This window comes from Protomyctophum parallelum, assembly GCF_964188405.1.
Source record: "Protomyctophum parallelum genome assembly, chromosome: 15".
Taxonomy (NCBI): Eukaryota; Metazoa; Chordata; class Actinopteri; order Myctophiformes; family Myctophidae; genus Protomyctophum; species Protomyctophum parallelum.
In genome coordinates, this window is record NC_139710.1 from 8,206,081 (window position 1) to 8,232,181 (window position 26,101).

Here is a 26,101-nt window from a genome sequence, read left to right on the forward strand (position 1 = left end):
AGTTGTTGCATATATATTTGAAAGAACGAATTGTGTCATGAAATGAATGTGTGTTGCACCACGACTGTCGGGAAAATATATAGTACCAAATAACGTATCCGTCTATTCTGGCGGAACTGTAATTATTGGCAGCGCCCGTTCTGTTTCTGACCGGAGAAGTACACGGACGGACTCAAAATAGCCACGTAGAAGAAGCCGAAGCGTTTGTAAGGTTAGCGTTTAAAGCTCAATTTACCACTTTAAACAAATTGTCATTTCGTGATTTGCACGTAAGATTTGTAACGTACACACATGCCATGTAACAAAATGTGTTGATTTCGTTAGGATGTTTGCAAAAGGCCACAAAAACCTGAGATCACGACTTCACGAGATCAGTGGCGAGTCTTCGAATCATCTATTCTAGATAGCCTGAGAGCTTATTTTGGCAGGACCTGTCGGGAGTGTCGGACGTATAGGTGGTGAACACAGCTCGATAACAACACAGCTAGCTAGCTGTTATGATCGGTTATGATCTACCAACCAGTCCGTTTTGAAAAGACCACGTTCAGACATAGTGGCAACACGACGACCGTCTTCCACCAGAGCTAACGTCAGTGGAGTGAAGCAAGCTAGTGTTAGCTAGCGCAGCGAATGTTCTATACGAGCTAGCATAATGTACAGCTAATGCTAATAATAAGCTACTTTGCAAATGCAGAGCTGACAACTTGCTAGTATAGCTACGACCCTATAATTGGCTAAACACCGCAATCCACTTATGATTGGCTGTTTACTTTGTTGCGTAACGTAAAATACAGGTTAAACACGTTGTTCTTGTGGTTGTGTACTGATTTGCCAGGCCTGGGAAGTTGAATTCCCAATGGTTAGTATTAATTCTTCTTAAACTGACACTTGTCTTGTGACTTGTGTACCCTGTTCACACTTCACACACGTCATGCCTACGTCTGTCATTCATTCATTTGCAAAACGAGCCTTATACTGTAACTGAACTACCATCTTAATGTTTTAGTTCATCCATCTGGCATCTGGTGAGTGGTGACACCACTTGAAGAAGATGCTCTGATACGTTCTTTCCAAACGGACACCGGCTCTACAGCGAGTGTTCATTTTCCCAATTAAAATGGATAACCACACAGGAGCAATTGAAATGCAGCCTCAACAACAAGACATGGTTATAAAATCCAAAGAGTTTGAAGCGGGTATTGTGGACAGTGGAACACCGTTGAAACCCTTGGAGGAGTTTACATCTACAGCAGGGGACGTTCATAATGGTTAGTGTTGATACGTCTGTTTGACTGGGTTGCTTTGTTTATAATTTAACCCTAACACAGCTGCACAGCTAGAAGGTGTATGAGACATATTATAATGCGTGATAAATAATAGTGAGGGTCATAAACATTGCTGTAGAGTTTCTCTGAACAAGTGTAGCTAAGTGTCTCCACAATTAACAGTAACAGAGGGAGATTTCTTTCTCCTTTTAACCTTTTGTGTTGTGGTAGACTTCTCAGTGAGTCTGAAAATTAAAAACCGACTCAAGTGAGTTGAAGCCAGAGCTCAGTCATCAGTCACATATGATATTGAGACCGTCACCTGACCAACCAAAACCCCAAAACAAGTATGTTATTGCCAGAAAAGGCTGCCCAATTTAAGTAGGCAGTGGCTCAATTCACATGGCACAATGGAATGGGGCTGGGAGAGTGACAGAATAGTTGGTGATGCTTGTCATCACGTGTTACATTTAATCAACCTCTCATGCCAGACACCGCTTCTTCTAGAATCTAGCATGTGAGATTATTCATGATGGAGCACAAACTGCAGGCTGCGTGCACACTAGACATTCCCTGCTCAGTTATGTTGATGCCAAGTAGTTAATCAAACTTGCTGTTATTATGCTCTTTCTTTCAAAGTTTCAGTAGCACAACCAAGGGTGCCCATTTTGTAATTCTATTTCCATTTATGCGTAGATTCACTGACTGGCTTTTGACATTACATTATTAACAGAAAAATGGCAAAGACGCATACTGTTGCACTGTACAGGGCTAGCACTGTACAGGGCTTTTTTGGGTCCTTAAGCGGCTTCTCATGCTTATGGACATAACACATATTGATTTTGTTCCTTGTTTGTTTGTCAACTTAAAAAAATCGTTCAGTGCTTGCAATTGCATTCATTTTCTTTTCCCCAACAAATTAGCATAAATTTCGGCCTGATACTGTCCTTAACCTACTGGCTTTTTTCGTGCAATTATATTGGGCTCAATTTTAAACAAAAAATTTAACTTCCTCTGCCCCACTATAGAGGGTATACGCATGCATAAAGTGAATGGCAATTGAGTGGCAAAGCAACAGGCAAAGTGAATTTAACATTGTTTAATGTTGTTTAATGCAATCAGATAGGACTTTTCTGTTCGGATGCATGGGATGTCAAGGCCAGAAAGTAGTTTTTTGCCATTCAGTAGGCATTCCTGCATAACTTCCTGGTTTGATGATGTCACGCGCATACCCTCTATTCCAAGGTGTAAAAATAATCATGCAGGATATACATAATCCTAATTAACCTTTTTTTTGTTGTTAATTTTTAGGATTAGGCTATGTCCTGTTAACTGTGATCAGTTACATAGTTTTCGCTACATGACCCTTTGCATTTGAAATAGTTTAAATCGGAAGTTAGCTCTGGTAATTCAGCACCGTGGTATTGAGAATAGGAGCAACTATAGGGACACGTGGCTACTGAATTGTCGCCATCCACCCTTTCCTGCTTACATAGAATAGCCATTGTAGCTTGACAAAGTTGTTGGACCAGTTTACCAAGAACATCACAAGAACAGGATCCTGAATGTTTTACCTTAATGTTAGGCATATCACTATCCTTTTTTTATTGTGCAGTGAAATGTAAACCCAAACAATACTGTTAAACCTCTTAAGAAGCCACAGTCCTTCGGACGTCCCAATTTTTTAATTCGTTTAGTTTTTTGAGTGGAAATGTCTTTAAATTCACGTCTTTTTTGTCTCACCTCTGCAAATTATTAAAAAACAATACAACCAGGTGCTCATATGAGAAACAATTACTGTAGGTTAAAAGTAGTGAAAAATATCGGAGGTGCTCCTGGATCAAACAGGATATAACGGAGGATCCGGGCAGGCAGGCACTCGGTGGTAAAAGGAAGAAAAAACCAGGCAAAAGCCATTAGGGCACAATACATACATATCCAGGTCATATTTGCCCATATGAAGTCCTGTGGTCGAAACATGTTGGTGTTTGCCTTGTTTTAATAAAGGCTGTTTTCCTCCTTTTACAATGAGGGCCCGGATCCTCAGATATTTCATGTACAAATTGAATATGTATTTACTTCTTGGCTTTGTGTGTTCTTATAATTTGATCACTGGAATTCTGTCATGTTGCTTCTATATTTTGTCATAGTATATAGAGTATATTATAGAAAAACTTGAATAAAGTGAACAAATTAAATCTCAGAGAACAGAAACTCAAATTCCTCTCCCATCAGGTCCTGTTCATGGAGATTTGGTGCCAAATGGAGACGGTGCAATGGATTGCCCGGGCGGTGCAGGGGACGGTCACCTGAATGGCCCCTTGCCTCCCCAGAGCACCAGCACCCCTGTCCCTGTCCAGTCTCTGAGCCACGAGCGCTCCCTCCCAGGTGTGGCTGCTTTCCCTCCCATGATGCTAGAGAAGTCTGACGAAGCTAGTGATGAGGGCACGGTTCACAAGGGTGGCCCGTTGCTATCGCTCAGAATAAGTATGCCTATGCAGGAGACTGAATTGTGTAAGCATAAAAAAACTGATTTTTATAATGAGACCCCTTTTTTAACCCTCCTTTTGCTGTTGGATGTCTAATGGTTGATGTGTACAGTATTTTCTTTAAACACCATCGCCTGTGCATTCTCTGACCAGATGGATTTGGCTTTACTTGTTTGAGCCAACCTGCTTTGTACTGTCCAACTCCCTGAGGTGTTTCATTGCTTGATTAATTAGGCATCGGTGTGGGTGCTTTTTTTGGAATAGTAGCTGGACTAATGGCTGTGTTTTAGTTTTTAGAACTAATCTCTGTGTTATGTTGTGTTCTGGTGGTGTTTGAATATCGTGAATAACTAGATTATCAATATTTTGTCCCTCGTGAAATGTGATGTTTTCAAGCCTGTTCCCGAGAACTGTGGGTGTGGTTGGTCAATTTGAGTTGTTGTGATAGACTTAATACTATGCTAATACCACTTAATGTTTAATGTGTTGCTGTTGTCAAGAAGTTATGATTGTAACTTCTTGTACTGACTGGCACCTGGTTGAGGCCAAGATTGCCAACGACACAAATGTCACAGAATGTAATGGTGGATTCTACTGGTTATAAGGGACATGCCACCATGTTGAAAGAATGACAACATAATGGAAAGAGTATAGACCCTTAACATAATTTGTAAACAAAAGAAAATGCTAAGGTTTCATCCACTACAAATCAGATTAGGAAGGAGGAGTCTGTAATGTTTTCTTTTATCGTTACTGTTTCTATGTTGGCGTGTCCTTGTAATCACTCCACTCCAAACATTCAGTGACGGGTGTCTTTTGTGTGCAAAATAACCAGATTAGCTGATGCTCCCTTTTGAATCTTAACTGGTTAAGGGACCAGGGCTAGAAATTAACACCATGTTGATTTGTATCATAGATTAGGTAGGTATTTTATCGACCAGCCTGTATGGCAGATAATAACCATCATTTGGAGTTTTGTTTCTCTCTATAAACTGAAATTCTTGTCTGGCTGGTAAAATAGTGAATGACATTTAGTGGCTGTTTGAGGGCTGGGTTGCATCATTGCATGCAGCTTCACTCTTGTTGTAAAACACAGTTATACATGCGTCCACATTATGGCTTATGGTTGTGCCTGATCTAGGCCTATTCGTAGCATATTGTAGGATTTGTCCCTAACCTAACCTGTGCCTGGAATGTTTTGGGGGCTGCACAATAATTGGCATATTTCTTTGGATATCAATTTTAGTTGCCACAATGTATTATCATAGAATTCAGATGCCATTTAAAATGATCTGAAATGTGTATTTAAGATGCAAAAACTATAAAGGCGTTTTGGTCTTCAAATTGTAAAGACACTCGTGGCCATTTTATTAGGTACACGGTACACACCTCAACTACTGATTACCAGCTGGGTAGGACCCTGATCTGTTCACTTCCGGTTGCACGTGTCTTTGTTTACATTGCTAACATTCCTACACGTTGTAACGGGAGTTGCCGACAGATTTAGCTGCGGAGCTCTAAATCTGTCTTGAGAGATTAGTGGAACTGTAATTGAACCTCTTTGCCTTTCTGCATCAAACGTTCTATACTGAGTTGCAGCCACATCACTCTATTTGGAGGAGTAGCTTGTTTATATTAGTTAAACAACGGGTGTACATAAGTAAAGTAAGTGGCCACTGAGTGTAATTGAATTCACATTAGCATAGCATTTGGCATCATGACTGACATCATTGTGCCATCATTGTGCAGCCCTATATCTACGGTCCAAGATGGCAGAGTGGAGGAAGATTCCTCTGTTTTGTTCTAAAAAAAATCTTTCCCCTGTAGCCAACAAACAACCTTCGTTGGAAATGGAGAATGAGGAAAAGATTCGCCGGGACGCTCGTCGGCGCCTAGAGGAGCAACTCAAACAGTACAGGGTGCAGAGGCATAAGGTGAGTGTATGCAGCTATTTGACCAGGTGCCTTCATCTGGTCATTGCAGCAGCCAAGAAAGTATAGCATGCTTTGGGCCACATGATCACAGGTGCTTGGGTTCACAGCTTCTACATTGTGAAATAAAGCACATAAAATATATATAAATAGAACTGCTGTCTGGTTGAGTAGAATCCCCAGGATACTTGGGTAAAGCAGCTTGGTTTCATTCAGTTCACCAAAAGTAAACCCCCCTGGCTTAATGTTTCAGTCAGTAATGCTAAGCAATTTTATTACCAATATGTGTAAAGGACATTATTGTTTCTAGGTTAGTGCATTTGAGAGTAGTATGGATCTCTTATAATGGAGAGCCGGACAGGACATCAGTACAACATTATATACAGTATAAATTGAAAAGAGCATTGAAAGTCTCCTTTAGTACTAACGATCTCAGAAAAAGTGAAGAGCCAGAAAAAGTGAGAAAATCCAAATGTCGAAAGGTGAGAAACAAAGGTACATTATATTGTAATGTATGGTCATCCTTTTCCATTGTCTCCATTGTCCAGTCTCATCGCACCATCCCAAAGAGCAGGAGGTTCAGCACTCTGGACCCAGAGTTGATGCTGCACCCAGAAGCTCTTCCACGGGCCAGCACCGAGGCCATGACCACAGAGTACTCCTTTATGAGGACCAGTGTTCCCCGGGGGCCCAAACTGGGCAGCCTGGGCATCCCCCCTCCCAGGGAGAAGAGAACCCGCTCGCCCCGCTCCAGTAAGATCCACTCCCTAGCTGACTACAAGTCTCCAGAGAACGGTGGAGGAGGTGGAGGCGGGGAAGATGGGAGGATGACAATGGCGTCGGATGGCAGTCGCACCTCTTTCCAGTCCACCATCAGCTCTGTGTCTACCCTGTCCGAGGTCAGCGTGACTTCCGACGTCGGCTCATCTGAGGTCGAGGGTCAGCTTGCTGTCGCCCCCCTCCAGATTTCTGGCGATAACACGTCAGAGATTGATGGCAGCGAGTCGGGGGCCAGGCTAGGAAATGATGGCACCGACAGTGACAGCTCGTCATACAGCAGCGTGTCCACGCGCGGGACGTACGGCATGCTGTCCACTGTTGTGGGCAGGCAGAGGGGGGCGCACTACACAGTGGAGGGCAGAGAGATCGCCCCTGAGGCCATGGGCCAGTTCCCCTCCCTACGGCAGGTCCTCCAGGCAGCCAGCGATGAGCAGCAGCTCCTGGAGCTAGAACAGGCAAGGGAAGGAACCACTGAGCCGCGCAGCCGAAGGGACAGCTTCTCTAGCAGGTTTGGATCAACATAGATTAGATGGATATTATTGCATGCTCTTTGTCCCACTGTATTCATGTCTATTCATTCAATCTTTTTAACTATTCAGAATTAATTTAGATCTAATGTTGTCCAATGTTATTTGTGATCGTAAGTGTAACCAATAGTTTATTACACCCTAATATTCAGTATGTATTTGATTGCAGTAGGGCTTGATGATATTGGGAAAAGTTTGACTGCAATACTTTTTTTTCTTGCAATATTATAGCAAAAAACAACATGATTTACATACCTGTAATTTCACCAGATATATATATACAGCGCTTTTACCTGCTGTTGCTCTAGTTGGAAAAACTATCAGGCTCTAGCAATAATTAGGATAATTGTAGTGGGGGAAGTACAGCAGTTCTTCAATACTCTGAATCAACATGACATTATATTCAGTTACTCTGCAATCAACCGAAGCTAAAGTACATGATAAACACAAAAATAGTAATTTGAGTCCTAGGCATTATTATCTATAATGTCTTTGTTGTTCCTAGGAGATGCAATATTGCTAATATAATATTGATGATGTTTGTGACCTTGACATTCTGATTCCAGTATTTCTTTGGAGAGTTCAGTGATGGGCCATGATGAAACGCTGCAGGTGTTGAAGGAGAAGATGAGACTGGAGGGCCAGCTGGAGTCACTGTCATCTGAGGCCAATCAGGTTAAAGAGCATGTTGTTTTTAAACAGGCTTTAATAATGAAAAGCCTTCTAATAGTGTACAGAAAAGTACTGTTTAGCCTCATTCAGACTGCGCCACTACGAAATGTTTTATTATGTTGCAAACCACCTTTTGGGGATTCTGTTGCAACTTGTTATAACTGGCAACTTGGCTTGTCACATATCTCTAGTCTGCAACTAGACTATACATAAAAAATAAATCAGACTGCTTCCATCACTGGTTCTCTCTGTATTTGGGGTTGATTTTCTGTTATGAGCATTCTGTGTTAAGAAAGATACGTGACAATTATTATAAATATTGCCAATCACACAGTGAAGACATACTTGATGTTAACCAAAATTAGTTCAGTCCTTGGTTTACAGTTAGCATGTCTCACTTTTATAAGTACTGGTACTTTACTTGTAAAAACTGCTCCACAGTTTTTCTACAGACACAGGCCACGATATTTTTCACAGCTGGGACATGAAGCAGAACTTTCTGCTATTAAAAAATGGACTGTGTGACACTGTGGTGTTTCTGACCTGCTTTGCGTCCAGGCACTCAAGGAGAAGACGGAGCTGCAGGCTCAGCTGGCCACTGTGAACGCACAGCTGCGGGCTCAGGAGGAGCAGGCCAGGGCCGGCCAGGAGAAGCAGAGCACACTCACCGCAGAGGTGGGCTCCCTGAGGCAGAACTGCAGCCAGCTGGAGAAGGCCATGGTGGACCTGCAAGGCAGCCTGGAGAGCAAGAACGCCAGCCTGGCCTCCCTCGGCAATGACCTACAGGTGGCCGAGGAGCAGTACAGTCGGCTGATGGGGAAGGTGGAGGAAATGCAGCAGGCTATGTCCTCCAGGGAGAGCGCTGGTGAGTGATGGAGACGCCACTTAATTCTGACACATGTGGAGGAGTTATGACTATGATGTAACATTTAAAGAAACTAACAGGTGGCAGTCTAGCATTAACAACTATTGTTAATAATTGAATACTTCGCAACCACAAAGAAGGTAGCTAGCTTGTCCCAGAGGAATAGGCATAACAATAACATTAACGTGTTTGCTCTTTGGTACAATCGGTACAACATGGTGAGGTACGCCTTCATTACCAATGCTAACTGCTGTCCATTTGCTGAATGCAGCCATTGTCTGGATCTGAATCAGTTAGAGTGGCTGACTGGCCGTTAAGAAATTTGTCTTGTGATTGTCATTGATTCATCAACGCATTTGCTAAAATAAGTAAGGTCCAGGCTACGTGATGAACTTGTGACATGAGACATTGTGGCATGACTAGAATATTTCAAGGCTATGGGATGTTCTTCAGTATGAAGTAAGTAGAGTGTCATCAACCATGCATAATATACCATTCACTAACTTGATGTCTTGCTAACAGAATCCTAATCTAGACTTGAATTTAAATATTTGCCTCGGTTCGTCCGTTTGTCCTGCGCCAGGTCACGCCGCACCCGTTTGTGGCGCTCGTGCGTCTTTGCATAGACTTTGTATGTAATCGTGCCGCTCTAACCATCCAAGATTCAGCACAGATTCTAAAACAATAATACAACAATATTTATCCTTGAATATATCTGACAACAACGGCGTACAGTTGCCCATGGCAAGTGAAAACTCATTTCGGCATGGTTATGTGGAATTAGCTTTTAGGTTGCCCGAATGGGCAAGTAGTTTTTGAACTTTCTGGAATGTTTTTTGACTGGAATCAACCTTCCTTTGTTCACTATACATGCACACCACATGATTTCTAATATCATTTGGGCAAGTGAACATGAACTTTCAGCAAGTAGAATATGACCTGTATGTACAGGACATTCATTATCTGTGACTGTAGAATGAGTCCTCAGCCAATCTGCATCCCGGATCAGAAAACACCTTTTATAATGGCACATAATAGACAAGAACACAGGTTGAGGAGGCACTCAGCTCAGAACTCACCAATATCCGAACTTGGCTTACAGATAACAAACTCTCATTGCATTTAGGTAAAACAGATTCCATCCTTTTTGGGTCCAACCATTTCCTTAATAGGGTAATTGTAAAGGATTTTAAGGTCAGTATTGATGACATAGGAATAGCTAACACAGAAGAGGTTACATATCTGGGCTGTATCCTGGACAATAAACTGACGGGTGAAGGCATGGCAACAAGAGCGATCAAAAAAGTAAATCAAAGAACAAGATTCTTGGGCAGAATCTCCTCATTTGTTAACAAGACGGCTCTCAGGACACTAGCTGGAGCTCTCATTCAGCCCTTATTTGACTACGCATGCACCTCCTGGTATTCCAACATCTCAATGTCACAAAAAAATAAGCTCCAGACCTCCCAAAACAAACTAATCAGACTTTTACTAGGATTAGGGCCCATGACCCACCTCTGTGCAACACAATTTGATAGCATAGGTTGGCTCAGTGTTGAGGACAGAACAGTCCTCAACAGGACAGTAAATTCACATTTCACAGCACTGCCACTCAAGTGTGGAATGCCTTGCCCCCTTCCCTCAAAACAAGCAGATCACTGGTTTCCTTTAAAAAGGGTCTGAAAACTCACCTGTCACTGTCATCAGGTCAAAGGGAGAGAAGGTGATTGGCTCCCCCCCCCCCCCCCCCCCCACACTTTTTATGTTTTATTAATGTATTTCTATTCCAACCTGTACATATAGATTTAGTGTGTTTGAGAAACGTATTGTTTGTTGTCATGTTGTCATTGTGAATGAATGCATGGGACCCGAATGGAAACAAGACCGCTTTCTTCGGTGCTGTCCTTTTGGACCAATGCTGTGCTTGACTGTACCCTGTACTAATTGTCTAATACAATTATCAATCAATCAAAAACAACAATGTAATCTGTTTTCCAACTAGGGATGGGAATTATCGATAATTGATATGTTTTGATAACCTTCTCAATCGATTAACCGGTTAGCTGATCATTTCTTTTATCGTCATTTCCCTCAATGTCTAACACAAAAATCTACATTTTTCTGAAAAATACCAAAGGCATGATACATTCCTTTATCAAATGGCATGGCATGGTAATGGCATCTTTGTAAGAGTCTGTCACATCACATGCAAAAGCAGAGACGTTTCTGTGTTTACCAGCGTGGAGAGAGAGAGAGAGCTAGTGCATTTACCGGCAGCTGCCACAGAACACCCAGTTCGGTCTGTAGTGTTTCTCGGCGGCAACAGTCCAACACTCTACCCCAAACCCTGAACCTAACCATAACCGCAAGCACGACGCAACGCATGGCATCAGCCGCGGCAGGCGCCAGTATTTCTTGCCGGCATCAGTCCGACACTCTACCCCAAGCCCTTACCCTGACCATAAGCACGACGCAGCGCATGTTGGACCAAGCGCACTGCCGTGGAAGTGAGCAGCAGTCGAGTGTCATAATCCCCCCAGTTTCCCCGGCAGCTGCCGTCCCTTCTCCCGGCTGTTACCGGTAGTTAACCGACAGTTGGCGTGAAGCGGCGGCCACGAGATGGAGCGGCAGTGGAGTGACATAATCCCCCGGCACATGCCGGTCCTGCCCCCGGCAGTGCCGCGTCTCATGCCGTTGGATTATGCACTCGCTGCTTCTGACGCCCAATGATGGAACTGCAGACTTTTTATTAATTGTTAACCGTTATGTTTAATTGAACAATTTCTTAACGGTGTCATAATATTAACTCATTTTGGGGCGGGAACCCCTTTTGGTGTTTTATAAACATTGTTATAATTTAGCTATTGAAAAATAGTAGATCTACAAGCTCATAGCGCGCCACCGAGTGGCGTGCTACGAGCGGTGCGCTACGAGCTTGCAGGTCTGCTATTTTTGAAAAGTCGTGAAAATACTTATTTCAGAAAACGTCAGGCCTAAATGGCTTAACATCCCTTCCAACCTTTTGAAAGCCCAACTGACGCCAATCTACTGTAGTAGTAGTAGTACGGTAGTCGTCATTCTAGTAGTAGTTGTGTTCCTTGGTTTCGGACTGTGTGTTTGACCCATGTCTTGGTTTTGGACTGTGTGTTTGACCCATGTCTTGGTTTTGGACTGTGTGTTTGACCCATGTCTTGTGTTTCTGATCTTCCGCTCTTCCAGTCCAGGAGCTGCGTCAGCAGATGGGTGGGCTCCAGGGCCAACTCCAGCAGGTCCAGTTGGAGCGCAGCACCCTGCAGAGCCGGCTGAAGACGGCCCAGGCTGAGATTGACTCACTACAGCAGGTCCGACAGTGGTACCAGCAGCAGTTGGCGCTGGCACAGGAGGCGCGTGTTCGGCTGCAGAGCGAAATGGCTAACATGCAGGTAAGGTTACTGTTGTGTTTTTCATGTCTTCTTGTGTCTTTTTTTGTTGCTTTTCTTGGCTTCTAGATTTTGCATTATAAACTAAATACATTATTAGTGAGCATGTTGTCTCATTGGGTATGCATGTGGTTAGAGCAGAGAAGTGGATAACTGGAAGGTTACCAGTTTTAGTCCTACTGACCAGCTGAGAAAAACTGAGTTGTATGAGTGTGAGGCAGGCAGGTTGTTGCTGTGAAAGACCATAGAGGTTAAAGAGAGCAGGTTATTTACATTGGGTAAATGCATACTCTAGAGATGTAAACAATGACTTCTAATGGTATTTCAATAAAGTTGACATGCATTTTTTATGTTGTTCTTTTTGCAGGCTGGACAGATGAACCAGATAGGTACTCTGGAACACCTGAAGTTGGAGAATGTTACTCTTTCCCATCAGCTGAATGACACACAACACCGCTCCATTAAGGAAAAGGAACGCATCGCTGTCCAGCTGCAGAGCATTGAGGTATAAAGTCCTCTCAAAGTGACATTTCACCACCGGAAGTCCGGAAACTGCAGTCACTCAATGTTAATAGTATTGTAGTAGATAACACTAGCACAATTTGAAATTTGCACCCTATGGCCAGAAAAAGTCTGTGTGTTTGACTAGGGTTTGACTGGATTGCTGAATTCCTACAATGCCCATAATGCTTTAGTGCACTTCCCCTCCTTGTGGAGACGGGGAAGATGCATGGAGGTGTGACTTTGTAGTCCAGGAAGGAAGTGAGACCACATTTTCATGACAGGTTTTTGGTCATGAACATGGCGTCATATCTAAAATTTATATATATATTATAAAATACTACTCAACCTAGTGCTGGTTCTCTGGGTTAGGACCCGCCGCAGTGGTGCCCGGTGAAAACTTAACCAGGATGCCTAAACTTCTAACACAATGATGTCTGGGTTGTAAAGTCTCTCACGAGGAGCGTAGCAAATGCTGCTTGCTTCTCCCTAAATTGAGCGTCTTCGGTAGTGGGTACTGTATTTATGAGCATCTGTCCTGTTTTTTGTTACTGGCAGAGCTGTGTCACTTATTTTTGCCTCTTGTCTTGGCCAGTTCACAATTGTAAAAGAGACTTCAGTCTCAATGTATAATTTATGCTTCATCCCGTGATGGTGTCGCTCACGCAGATCTCTACACTCACAATAGTCGCATCCGCGATGCGATGTGAGCTTGTATATCAGCTGTTCTCTGTGCGCAATACTGTTGCGCTTTGAAGTATATGGTGCATCTCACTACCCAACACACAAGAGGAGGTTGAATGAACTGAAACCAGCGCCCAGTCCCAATCTTTGTAAACAAATAATTAGTCTATAGAACATCGCAGTCCCGCCCCTTTCAGAACGACGAGTGGCCCAAGAAATAATTCCCCATAAATTTTCCCCATAGGCTTTCAAAAAGTATAAAAGACGTTTATACCATGGACAAAGCCAACTCGGATCGTGACAAATCATGACAATAAACACAATGTTTGGAAAAACAAAAAGTGTTAGTAGTAAAAAAAAAGTAACCTGCCTTTTTTTTCTTCCGGTACACAGGGTGAGCCAGGGATCAAACCGTCTGCAACGTTCACATTCCAATTACATGTGTGAAATGTAAATGCTGCATCTTATAGCATAGTATTATTATTATAATGGCTTAACGATGCAAGAGTCTAGTTGTTGTTTTTTCAATGTCAGGTGTTTGTTCACACTCTGAATTTCCCTGTCGATGTTGTAGTCCGACATGCTGACCCAGGAGGCAGCTTACCAGCAGATTCAGGATGCAAAGACTATGGTGGAGGACGACCTGCAACATAAACTGGAGGAGTTTGAGGAAGAGCGTGATCGTTTACTGAAACTGGCCAACACCGCCAGCTCCCTGGAGAGGGAACTAGAGCAGGTAATCAATCGTGCTCATTTCCTTCTCCTCTGCCAAAGGTTTTTCTGTATCTATGTATGTCTGTGTCCCCTCGAAAGTAGACCAGGCACAGAAGACGTGTATGATATCATGAAACAGACCCACCTCCAGGCATAAACAAACGTAGCATAAACAGGGTGGAGACTAAGGGACATGCCGGGAGCATCTACTATAATACATGATGGAAGTGGTTATGTTTAGGCTTGGGTTTTGGTGTGGTTAACGTTCAGTGGTGTTGTCACATTGTAGTCAGTGACATTTTATTGTCTGAATTAAGTTTGCTGTTCCATTTGGATTCATGTCATACAATACTTCACCATACAATTCCTCGCTTCTACTCTAAATTACACTTCATTGGTCTGCTTCTCCCAGATGAAGTTGACCCTCTCTCAGAAGGACGTGCAGCTGGAGTCCCTGAAGAGGGAACACCTGGAGCTGATGCGCCAGTTGACAAGTACCCAGGAGAGCCTTCAAACCAAAGAGCAGTCCATCAACCAGCTAGAGGCCCGCTACCTGGAGCTGGAAACCCAGCTCAGTGAACTGCAGACAGATGGCAGTGCTAAAGACGACACCATTCAGTTCCTCCAGAATGAGAAGATCGTCCTAGAGGTGGCACTGCAAGCCGCCCGTGCCGATAAAAGTCAGCTGGACGAGTCGGCAGAGCGGCTGAGCGAGGGCGTGCTGGTGGCAGCGGACGTCCTTGACCAACTAAAGCAGGAAGTCCAGGTCAAAGCATCGCAGGTCAGAAACGAGTCGAGTTGCCAAGAGGGTCAATAATTAATCATAATTTTATTATAACAAGGATTCATATATTTTGTTCCTATTGACTTTGTTGTCGATATTGCTGTGTGGACCCAGTATTTATAATTTATGAAGTCAATTACAGGTTGGAATGTTGACAGTAGAAAATTACCACTGGTTTTTGCTTTGTTTTTAGATTGAAACTCTACAAAAGGAAAACAATTCCCTAAAGAAACAAGCTCAGAAATTAAAAGAGCAGTTCCAACAACAAAAGGTAAGATTGCATGTCTATCAGGAAGATGGTGTTCACATCCCATTCCGTGACAAAAACCCATCTTTGACAATTGTTTGTTTTTTTTCCTCTCCACTTTTGATGGAAAATGTTTGTTTTTATGTCCGTTTCTGTCACCACAAACACTGATGTGCCTAATCTAAAATGTTGGTCCACCAAAGGTAATGGTTGAAGCCTACCGGCGAGACGCCAGCTCCAAGGAGCAGCTGATCAGCGAGCTGAAGTCCTCCAAGAAACGTCTGCTGGCAGAGGTGAAGGAACTGAAAGAGGAGCTGCTGAACATCCAGGGAGAGAAGGAGAAAGCTGAGCTAGAGCAAGCACGTCTGCAGAGGGAGGTGGTGAAGGTCCAGGAGCAGATGAACAGCCTGGAGGCTCACCTGCAGGGTGTGCAGAAGGAGAGAGACCAACTAGAGACCCATTTACAGGTATAGAATGTTTTCAATGTTAGGAAATCCTTGCCCTGTCCGCCACTGACATTACCAATAGGAAATGTGACCTATCTTATATCGCTTATTTATCCGTATTCTTCTTTACTGCCCATATCCTTAGTTTCCAAATTTAGAATTTCAGGACGGCACTCACAGCAGTGTTATTGTTTACAGCCTGTAACCCACGTCTATACAGTAAAAGTTATGTGACTGCTGCTCTAATGAGTATGTGTATATAACATACGGTGGCAGAAAATACAGCATAAGACAAAACTTAATTCAGATAAAAATCACACAAAAAAAAAACATTTTGTGTGATTGAAATCGGTATCCAACATAAATTCTTGCCCAAATCTCAATACCTGTGTGTATTTAAGCACTGAATTTAAAAACAGTATTCATCCATTTTGGAAGGTTATTGTTTAGTATTTGAAATATTGAGTGTAGCTATTGTGTTGTTATTTTCCTCATTGGTGTAGACAAACTCATAATAACATTATGTGACAACAGGACCTTTCTGTTACTATAGTAGTACTGTACAGGACATGAACAGACACACCTATCACTGTGCATATATACACTTCAGCCTCTCACTGTGCATATACTGGTATGCACTTTTGCATTGTGTTTAGTTTTCTAGCTGCCATTTTGTATGTAGTGTGATGTGGTTTGTTGGATTTGTTTCCTCTCCCTAGACCGTACAGTTTGACCAGAGCCAGCTAGCAGCCGTGACTGAAGAGAACGAGGGCTTGAGGAAACAGGTGGAGCAAATGCAAGCTGATGCCAAAAAGTGAGTCACAGGCACCATGGACTTTTTTTTTGGCAACTAGAATTGTTCCCAAACCCAGCCTGATCTATGCAGAACATTTCTGGAGTTTGGTTTGTTTTCATCCCAATAGTGGGATAAAAGCCTAACATAATATCTACTCTTCAGCAATAATATTTGTCATGAGAATATAGCACATCAATGAGCACTATTAACTTTGCATTATGAGACTTGCTTATAAATTGGTTATACTTGTAAGAAGATGACTACCAGACCAAGTAACACGCAAGATAAGATGACAACATACAGTAATCACTAATCAGCTTACTGTAATCAAAGCTGTAATCAAAGCTCTTCTGCTTTGAAACAGGGCCATCTCAGAGCAGAAGGTACGCATGAAGCGTCTGGGGACCGATTTGACCAGCGCACAGAAGGACATGAAGGCCAAACATAAGGCCTATGAGAATGCGGTGGGCATCCTGAGCAGGAGGCTCCAGGTGGCCCTGACAGACAAGGAGACCACAGAGGCAGAGCTTGTCAAACTCAAGGCCCAGGTCTCGGATGGAGGGAACAACCAGGCTCTACAGGTAACGGAGAGGGCACTCCCAGTTTACGCATTTCCTGAAAGGCACATTGAGTTTCTCTGTGTATAAAATGTGCTGTAACGTATAGAGCTTGAAAATAACCTCCAAATTACTATTCACTGACTATAGGATAGTAATGTACTATAATACTGAAACGGAAATACTGGAGTAACTGTACATTGAGGCTGTCTGGAATGTGTTTGAATTAGGCCTTTGAAACCCTGTATGTGTTTGTCTGTGGTCCAGGATAAGATCTCGGCCTTGCAGGCTGAGCTCCAGGCTGTGAGCCGCAGTAAGGCCATGCTGGAGAAGGAGCTTCAGGAGGTGATCACCCTCACCTCCACAGAGCTGGAAGAGTTCCAGGAGAAGGTCATGGAGCTGGAGGATGAGGTGTGGAATGAAAGATAATGAGGATTAAGACGTCTGATTGCTTTTCTGTCGCTGCGTCCTTATCTTTGACTATCTGGTTGTCTCTTTGTATTTTCTATCTCTTTAGATCTGTCTCTTGTTTGTTTTTTGTGTTTGTTTGTCTACATTTAATTTCTGTTTTATTCCCACTGCTATTTATTACTGGTCACAACAATGCATCAGACTTATTATTTTATCCATTCACATACCATACCTTTTTACAGCATTAACCATTACCAAATTCTTTCACAGCTTCAGGAATCCCGGTGCTTCAAGAGGCGGATTCGGAAGTTAGAGGATGCCAACAAAAAGCTTGCCCTAGAACTGGAGCACGAAAAGGGGAAACTGGCCGGACTGGGGCAATCCCACAATACACTGCGGGAGCACACAAACATTCTGGAGACAGCCTTAGCTAAGCGAGAGGCAGATCTTGTCCAACTCAACTTGCAGGTACATTTCATACGTTGAAAAGTTACAGTTTTGCAAATTGTGATATGACATAAAGTATACCCCTGGTTGAAGATGATATGGAAGTTGAATATTTTGGGTCTAATTTCTCGATTTTGGCCATGGAAACTGGAAACAGCTCTTTTAGGACATTTTCAACCAATTAGTGTACATACTTAAAGCTCTGTATCTGAATCTGGTTTAGGTTTAATCTATTGTTGGAAGGCTTCTGTTTCATCTCTTGTCACAGTACCACCAAATGCATGGAATTGTGATTAGTATGTTGATACATTTTGTAGTACTGAACTCCCTCTGTTACCTTTCTAACCTTTCTCTTCAGGTTCAAGCTGTGTTGAAACGCAAAGAGGAAGAGGATAACCAGATGAAACAGGTGGTTCAGTCTCTGCAGCTTGCCTTGGAAAAGGAGAAAGCCAAAGTGAAGGACCTCAAAGAACAGGTAAGGGCTCACTGCATCACACAGGATACCCTTTAATTCAATTCAATGTAATGCAACATCATTTTATTATTTATTTTGTAGTAAATAATTATTAATAAAAAATAATTATTTGTTGGGGGTCCTCTGGGCTCTTATTACAAGATTCCACCAGTGCTCCTTTGAACTCTTGAATGGTATAATGGCGTTTTGTGTCCTCTAGGTGGCAGCAGCAAAGGCTGAAGCCGCCCACAACAGAAGACACTACAGGGCAGCAATGCTGGAACTATGTGAGATCAAGAAAGACCTGCAGACCAAAGAAGAGCTGGTGAAAGCCCTGCGCAATGAAGCAAAACAACTACAGTATGTTCACATTTACAGTTTTCTTAAATATCCACATGCACAAGCCCATTTCATCCCGAGATTTTGTCTGAGAACATTTTGAAATATATTGCCGCCAGAGGGGAAAAATGTCAAATTCCTGGGTTATGTTTACGATTATGATGAAGTTTAAGAGAATTTGTCATTGTCATTGAGAATTTGTGATTATAATTTATATAATTTATAATTTATATCTACTGTTTGGTGTGTGTCTCCCTCCCTGCAGGACTCAGGATGAGCAGCATTCTCAGGAGGTGTCTAGGTTCCAGCAAGAACTGTCTGAGGCTCACTTCCAGCTCCAAGCCCTGCAGAAACAACTTGATGAGGAGCTGTCCAAACAGCCCCTCACCAACCAAGAGGTAGGGACAGTACTTCTGGTAGGGTTTGGTTTTAACTTTTGAAGGCATTTTGTAGAATCTAAGTCTGGATCCAAATCCATGTATCAAATCTGAATCGGTTTGAGTGACTTATCAAATGTTATGGGTAAAAGCTTGATCTATATGTCTTAGTTGCATGCTGGTGTCGAACACTGAAAATGGCAGCTCTACGTATTGTGAGCTTAAGATCTGCTAATTTCTTTATCTTTAAAATAAATACGGAATATATATTTGGAAGATTAATTTTTTTCTGTTTAATCCCCCCAGTATTCAGTAACAGAAACTAAAAAAAGAAAATGGAAGATCTATTCCTAACATCACACAACAAAGCCTACCCCTTCCACACTTTCTTTTCTTTTTCTTCTTTGTATGTTTCCCTCATAAAGGACATGTACAGGTCTACAGATAAATGAATGAAATAAAGTTATTGTATCCCTTTTTTGTATAGGCGAAGGGTTTTTTATTTAAATACTAGTACTAGTTAAATACTAGTACTAGACTACTTAACTGTCACTGCAAGTTAGAGGCTAAAATATGCCATGCTTTTTAAATGGATACATGTTCCAGATGAGTATGTGTCATTTCTCCATGCTGTGGCTATTGAATAAGATGTCAATTTCCTGGCCAATTTTTGTTGTTGTTTTTTTTCTTTTTGACCATGCACTTTAAAGGTGTTTGACATAGTCTTGAATGTAATCTGAAATGAGTTTCTTGAAATCCTTGCCTTGCCTCTGTGACCAACAATCTGTCCGGCAGGTGGAAGACTTGAAGTGGGAGGTAGAGCAGAGGCAGAGGGAGATCGAGACCCAGAAACAGCAGCTGGAGATGATGGAGCAGTGTCACCACAGAGAGCTGGACAACACACACACAGCTCTACAGGTATAATGTGTTGTGTATTTCTCTTTAATGTTTATGCAGAGGATTAACTATACGCACAGTGCCAATGCGTACACAATATACGTACACATTAACACAATATATATTCTTCGCATTGATCAAATATGAATTTGTTGTTATATTTAATCAATAAAGGTGTGTCCATTTGGCCCTGTGTGCGGGTTGTACTGTGGTATACTGTGTATTTTTACTTCTTACTTATTTTCCCCTTTTTTAATTTATCTCATCTTTATTGTATTTCATCTTTGGGTCCTTGGTGAGAAGCCAATGAACACACATGGAACTTAACTCACTTAGGTTTACTATTTTGCTGTAACATAAATTAATAAGTATTTTAATTTTAAAAAGAGAGATGTAATTGATGTGCCCCCAGTGTAGGCGGGAACCCCTTTTGGTGTTAGCATTACGTTATGCTTTAGCTATTTAAAAATAGCAGATCTACAAGCTCATAGCGCGCCACCGAGTGGCGCGCTACGAGCTTGTAGGTCTGCTATTTTTGAAAAATCGAAGAACGACTGACATAGAAACATAGCTTTTTCAGACAACTGTCATTTTCAAACAGACATTTTTTAGAATCTGATCTCGGGTCAGAATGGGTTAAGGCCCACTAGCCTGCCCTAAACAAATATACCATGTAAATGAGTGCAACCTGGTTTCTATATCAGATATGTGTGTCTGTCTCAGATTATTAAGGTAGAGCTGGAGTCTGTCCAGGAGGAGTTGAACGGCACCAGGAAGGACAAGTTCATGCTGCAGGCCAAGGTGGGCGAGCTGAGGAACAGCATGAAGACCGTACTGCTGCAGAACCAGCAACTCAAACAGGACCTCAAACAGAATCGGCTGAGGAAGGTAAGTCGGCATTTATTTATTATTTGATGATTCAAGTCTCTTTATTTGGAAAAGAAACCTTGAGATGTACCATCTCGTTTTCGAGTGCAGTTAGGGGAGCTTAGTCACAAAGGAGATTTTAATCTCGCGGACCTGCACTGTTTTCCGGAGCTGTATGGTGACGGTAATACCCGGACACGACACGGCACGGGACGTTCGGAAGCGTGGAAGGTGGGGAGGTATACGGCGGAGACTCCGGCGCCTGGCCACCAGTCCCGGTCACACTTCTCACCAATGTACGGTCACTTTCAAACAAGATGGATGACATCTCTGGGAGGCTGGCTACACAGAAGTGTATCCAGGAATGTGCTCTGCTGTGTTTCACTGAGACATGGCTTGGAGAGACGACACCCATTGAGGCTGTAATGCTAACTGGCTATTCAGCCTTCAGAGCCGATCGCAGAGCAGCGGATTGTGGCAAAATGTGCGGGGGGCGGATCAGTGATCTACGTCAAGGAGACCTGGTGCACTGACTCGAAAGTGATATCCCAGTCCTGTTCTGAGGATGTGGAATATATCACTTTAAAGTGTAGGCCTTTTTTTCTACCAAGAGAATTACAGTGCATCATTGTGAGTGTTGTATCCCCTCCCCCCCCCCCTCCTCTGCAAATGAGGAGAGAGCTCTGAAAGAGCTACATGACATGATTAGTGGACATGTACCCGGATTCTGCCCTTATAGTGCTGGGGGACTTTAATCATTGTAATCTAAAGAAGGCTATGCCCAAACTCCACAAGTTTGTGAATTTCCCTACGAGAGGGAAAAACATTTTGGATCAGTGCTATAGTAACATAAAGAAAGCATTCAATGCCATTCCCAAACCTCAGTTTGGAAAGTCTGACCACCTACGTAGCAATCCTGTTAAGGCACACTTACATCTCCAAGCTGAAAGCTAACCCAGTCACAGTTAAGACTACTAGGATGTGGACTGACCGCCTGGAGGCCACAGACATGAATGTTTTTAACCCATTCTGACCTGAGATCAGATTCATACGAGGTTTCCGCCGGACACACACTGGTCTGATGAACCCATTCTGATCTGAGATCAGATTCTAAAAATGTCAGTCGCTCTTCGATTTTTCAAAAATAGCAGACCTACAAGCTCGTATCGCGCCACTCGGTGGCGCGATATGAGCTTGTAGATCTGCTATTTTTCAATAGCTAAAGCATAACATGATGCCGACACCAAAATGGGTGCCCGGTCAGAATGGGTTAAAGAGGCCACGGACAATATTCATGACTACACAGACTGTCAGTGGTTATGTTGAATGGTGCACATCCATCTGCATCCCCACCCGTACTACTCGTGTCTTCGCTAACCCAAAGCCCTGGTTCAATGCAGATGTACATCTGCAGATGTACAGATGCAGCTTTCAAGTCAGGGGACACCACAGAGTATAGGCGGGCTCGCTACGTGCTACAAAGGTCCATCAAGGCCGCAAAAAGACTATACTCAAAGAAACTTGAGAGCTGCTATCTGGATAACAACACACATGGTATGTGGCAGGGGATACAAGCTGTCACTAACTATAAGAGGAGCACGAATGGGACGGAGATCCGTGACAACAACATGCCAGATAACTTAAACAGCTTCCATGCAAGATTTGATAGACAAGATGGAGACATCCCTTCAAAATCTCCCCACAACCCTGGGGAGACGGCACTCCAGGTGACACAAACACAGGTCCAGCGAGCATTTGGGCAGGTCAACCCAAGAAAAGCAGCAGGTCCTGATGGAGTATCACCAAGAGTCCTGAAGGCCTGTGCTGAGCAGCTGGCGGGGGTGTATACAGACATCTTTAACACCTCCCTTGCACAGGAAGTTGTCCCCCTGTCTTAAAATTATGACAGGCAGTTACTGCCGTCAGAATATGACCCCCCAGTAAAAAAACACTTGAAGGACAGCTAGGGCCTTATAAGATGAATACAAAAGTAATATCAACTTCTTAATACCGTCCAATACAGGGGGGTCAAATTATGACAGGCAGTTATCAAGTCTTCTGTCATAATACCAGTCCCAAAAAAGCCAACACAGTGACAATGAATGATTTTAGACCAGTGGCACTGACCTCAGTGGCAATGAAGTGCATGGAAAAGCTGGTTCTACAGTCCGTGAACTCTGCTATCCCTGAGGCACTGGACCCCCTGGCCTACAGTTTGCCTACCGCAAAAATAGGTCTGTGGACGATGCAGTGGCACTGGCACTTCATTCCACACTGGAACACCTGGACAATCACAACACTTGTTTCATACACGGAGAATGTAAACTGATTGTAAAGCGTCTACGTCATTTCCTTGAGCGGTACTTCCGCCCGAAATTCCGCAACTACAGCGTATAGGTCTTGGCCAGCGTGACTGCTGATAGTGTTTGAGGGATAAGAGAGCTTTTTCATTGACTTTTGGTCCTGACAAAATCAGCAGCCTGGCGTCAGGGACACCTTTTCAGGGCATGCATTTCCACAACTTGAATTGTTCATTATAAGTATAAGTAATGTGCTGAATGTATTGCGTTGCAGCAGCGAATGGAGCTAAAAAGCGAGGGGAACCCATCCAACCCAGTGACTCCAGTAAAGATCCCTGACTGCCCTGTGCCTGCGTCCCTGCTGGATGAGCTGATGAAACCTTCAGCCTCTGTCAACAAGGAGCCCCTCAATAACCTGCACAACTGTCTACGGCAGCTCAAGTAAGACGGCTCCCTGCTAACGACTCATGCATTTACATTATCTTTTCATTTTCTATACCTGCTTGATCCAAGTCGGGGGTCACAGCATGCTGGGTCTTATCCTGGTATTCATTGGGCAGAAAACAGGATGTGGGGGGAGGGGGGGGGGGGATAAACATCTACAGTAGATAACCATAAGACCCATAAACATAGCGGTCCAGGCGCACGGCGCCGGGCAGCACGTCATGTGTTCGAATCCTGACCTTTGCTGCATGTCGCTCCCCCCGTCTCTCTTTCCTGTCCTTCACTTGAAAAACTTTCAATAAAGGCAGAAAAGCCTAAAGCAAATCTAAACCTAAAGCAAAGAAAAAAGAAAAGAAAAAAAAAGAACCATAAGACTTTCGATATCCCAATATCACAGTATGGAATAACACAGAAAAATAGTTGTTCATCACAATGGACTGTATTGAATATATTATTGTTTTGTTCTTTAGGGAGGAGATGGACAGCCTTCAAAAGCAGATGGAAGAACATACTGTCACGGTACACGAGTCCATGAGTTCACTGACCAGCGTAGAGGAGGAGCTAGTGCGACTGGGCGAGAGCGATGACGTCTCCAAATCAACACTTCTAAACAACAACGTGGTGGAGAATAACAACTCTGCAAAAGAGGAGGCACAGCCATCGTAATGCAGGAAAACATATCTCAGGCCAACGGACAGAGTGGAGTTTTATCCACAAGGGAACTTTAAACAAAAAAGAGAAAGCCACCTTTATTATTATTATTATTATCATTATTTCCTTTATCTTTTCTTAATAATTGCTGCCAACATTTGGCATTCTCTGGTTAGCACAAGAGTGCTCACGCAAAGTAATACTTTATATACCATAGCTTTATTCTTTATATTGTTTTGTTTTTTGTTTTTGTGATGCTGCTCGTTATGTTATATTTATTTACACTTCAGTTCAGCAATGGAAAATTGTCACTTTTTCAATAAGAAAAAGAAAGGCAAGGACAGCAAATTGTGGCAATTAAGTCCATTTGGAGTGCTAGTCTTTCTTTTTCATCATTATTTACTACTTTAAGGATTCAGCACCAAATTTTCATTGTATGAATTGGTCTACCACCAAGTCCACCATTGTTGAGGTCACAATAAAAGCCTACATTGTAAACTCATCGTTGAGCTTTGATCACCAAATTGCACCATACTATGTCGGATATTGACAGATATCTGATAATAGTGACATTTGTCTGGATACTGGGATCTAATATAGTTCTATGGCCTTATATTCTAATTTGCGTATTGTCATTGTAAACGGCCTTATTACAATTTTGTAATTGCTTTGTGGCTCAACTAACAAGGAAGTTGTTCAAATTCTGCTCAGTCATATGGCGTTTAAGTTGTAGAAAAACGTTATATTTTTTGTCACTCAAACATGGTCGCATGTCCCATGGTAACCATTGGTAAGTAATCCAAGCAATTCATTGAGGGACCTATGTTAAATCCTCTAATATTAGGTGCCCCAATGCTGATTAAGGCCTGGTTGTATTAACAAAGAAAAACATTTACATTGCAGAAATTGGACTGCACTGCAGTTGGATAATGATGTTTTGCTTACTACAAATTCCTAATTGATCTTGCAGATAATATTACATTAATTGCTTCCAGGCTGGTATAGAATGTCTGGCTTTATTACAAGCAGTATTCATTCCCCACTGTTCAATTTCTTCACTATGTAGGACATACGGTATGTCATTAATTCTGTGGTCAATTATTCCTCTGCTTCTTTCAAGCAATTTGTAATGAAACATGATTTGTTTATATGCATTTCAATATTATCATGCTCAGTGGTCTGCTTTTTATTGCCTCTTGTTGAAATGCAGTGTTTGTTTTCTTATGCTTGCTATTAACCATAACATTGTGGGTTGTTTAAACTCTATGGAAACGTTTTCTCAAGTTTGTCTGGCTTGGACTGTAATGTGTGTACATGAATAAGCCTTAAGGAATCTTTGATATGGTGTAAAGGGACAGTTTGAACAATATTTCTACTGACTGAGTGTGTGTAATATATGTCTATTGTAATAATGTTTATGGTTACAAGCTCATATGGAATGGTTTATTGTAATTTATATATATATATTTGGGCTGCATCAACTGACATGCAAAAAGAGTTTGCAGAACTGGGACAGAGTTATAAGAAGCAAAACTGTTACTATAGTTTGCTATCAGATGTAATCAAACCTTTAATATTTTTTTGTTTTTTCTTCATACTTGCAGATTCTTTTTTCTTTTGCAGTTTTGTTAAAGGGGAAATTGTACGTTTTGCAGAGGTTAATATATGAGCATAATTGTTTTTGCCTTTCTACGACTGTAAATGCATTTATTGATAGTTTAACTGTATAAAGAAGATAAATTGCAACACTGTCAAACCTGTACATGAAAGTAAACTAACTGCTATACATAACTGCACTTGCAAATGTAGTTCAACAGCTTGTAGCACATGCAATTGTTCTGCAAGTGCTGTTGTGTACATTTGAATACCTTGCTTGTCTTGACTATTTTTAACAACACTGTATGCTTGTGCAATTCCAGAGTGACAGTATACACGATAAGGGAGAGTAGTGTGCTCACTGTCTGGGACTGAATCACACATACCAATATACTGTGTTCAATCTGAACTGTGTTTTGGGGACTTCATTTTGATAAGAAAGATGTATCTTCCAAATTACTTTCACTGTAAACTACCAGTACTTGATGAGTGTGTCGGGGAGCATGAGCTCTATGCATAAACCTTGCTGTATTTGCTGTTCAATCTTTTAATCTGCTATGGTTGGAAGTTATTCATTCCAATGTTTAACGTTTATAATGGGAGATGGCGTATGTATCTCATAAAATTGCACTATTCATCAA

At 42.3% G+C, this 26,101-nt stretch overlaps 1 protein-coding gene across 4 annotated transcripts; it reads left to right on the plus strand.

Moving 5' to 3' along the window:
- The first annotated feature begins 161 nt into the window (after nucleotides 1–161).
- On the plus strand, nucleotides 162–26,101 carry golga3 (golgin A3). Of its 4 annotated transcripts, none has more exons than XM_083784917.1 (24): nucleotides 162–211; nucleotides 1,007–1,268; nucleotides 3,501–3,779; nucleotides 5,582–5,688; nucleotides 6,234–6,973; nucleotides 7,559–7,667; nucleotides 8,223–8,529; nucleotides 11,749–11,951; nucleotides 12,316–12,453; nucleotides 13,708–13,869; nucleotides 14,260–14,628; nucleotides 14,825–14,902; nucleotides 15,082–15,345; nucleotides 16,044–16,138; nucleotides 16,485–16,701; nucleotides 16,945–17,088; nucleotides 17,359–17,556; nucleotides 17,894–18,010; nucleotides 18,210–18,349; nucleotides 18,594–18,726; nucleotides 19,501–19,623; nucleotides 20,326–20,490; nucleotides 23,044–23,210; nucleotides 23,684–26,101. In XM_083784917.1, exons 2-24 carry the CDS (start codon nucleotides 1,118–1,120, stop codon nucleotides 23,877–23,879), a joined length of 4,602 nt encoding a protein of 1,533 aa, XP_083641043.1. In that variant the 5' UTR covers nucleotides 162–211; nucleotides 1,007–1,117; the 3' UTR covers nucleotides 23,880–26,101. The 4 variants fall into 4 exon arrangements, with proteins under 4 accessions (XP_083641043.1, XP_083641042.1, XP_083641044.1 ...); XM_083784916.1 differs by lacking the exon at nucleotides 162–211 and adding an exon at nucleotides 223–859; XM_083784918.1 differs by lacking the exon at nucleotides 162–211 and adding an exon at nucleotides 223–859 and having other exon boundaries at nucleotides 23,047–23,210.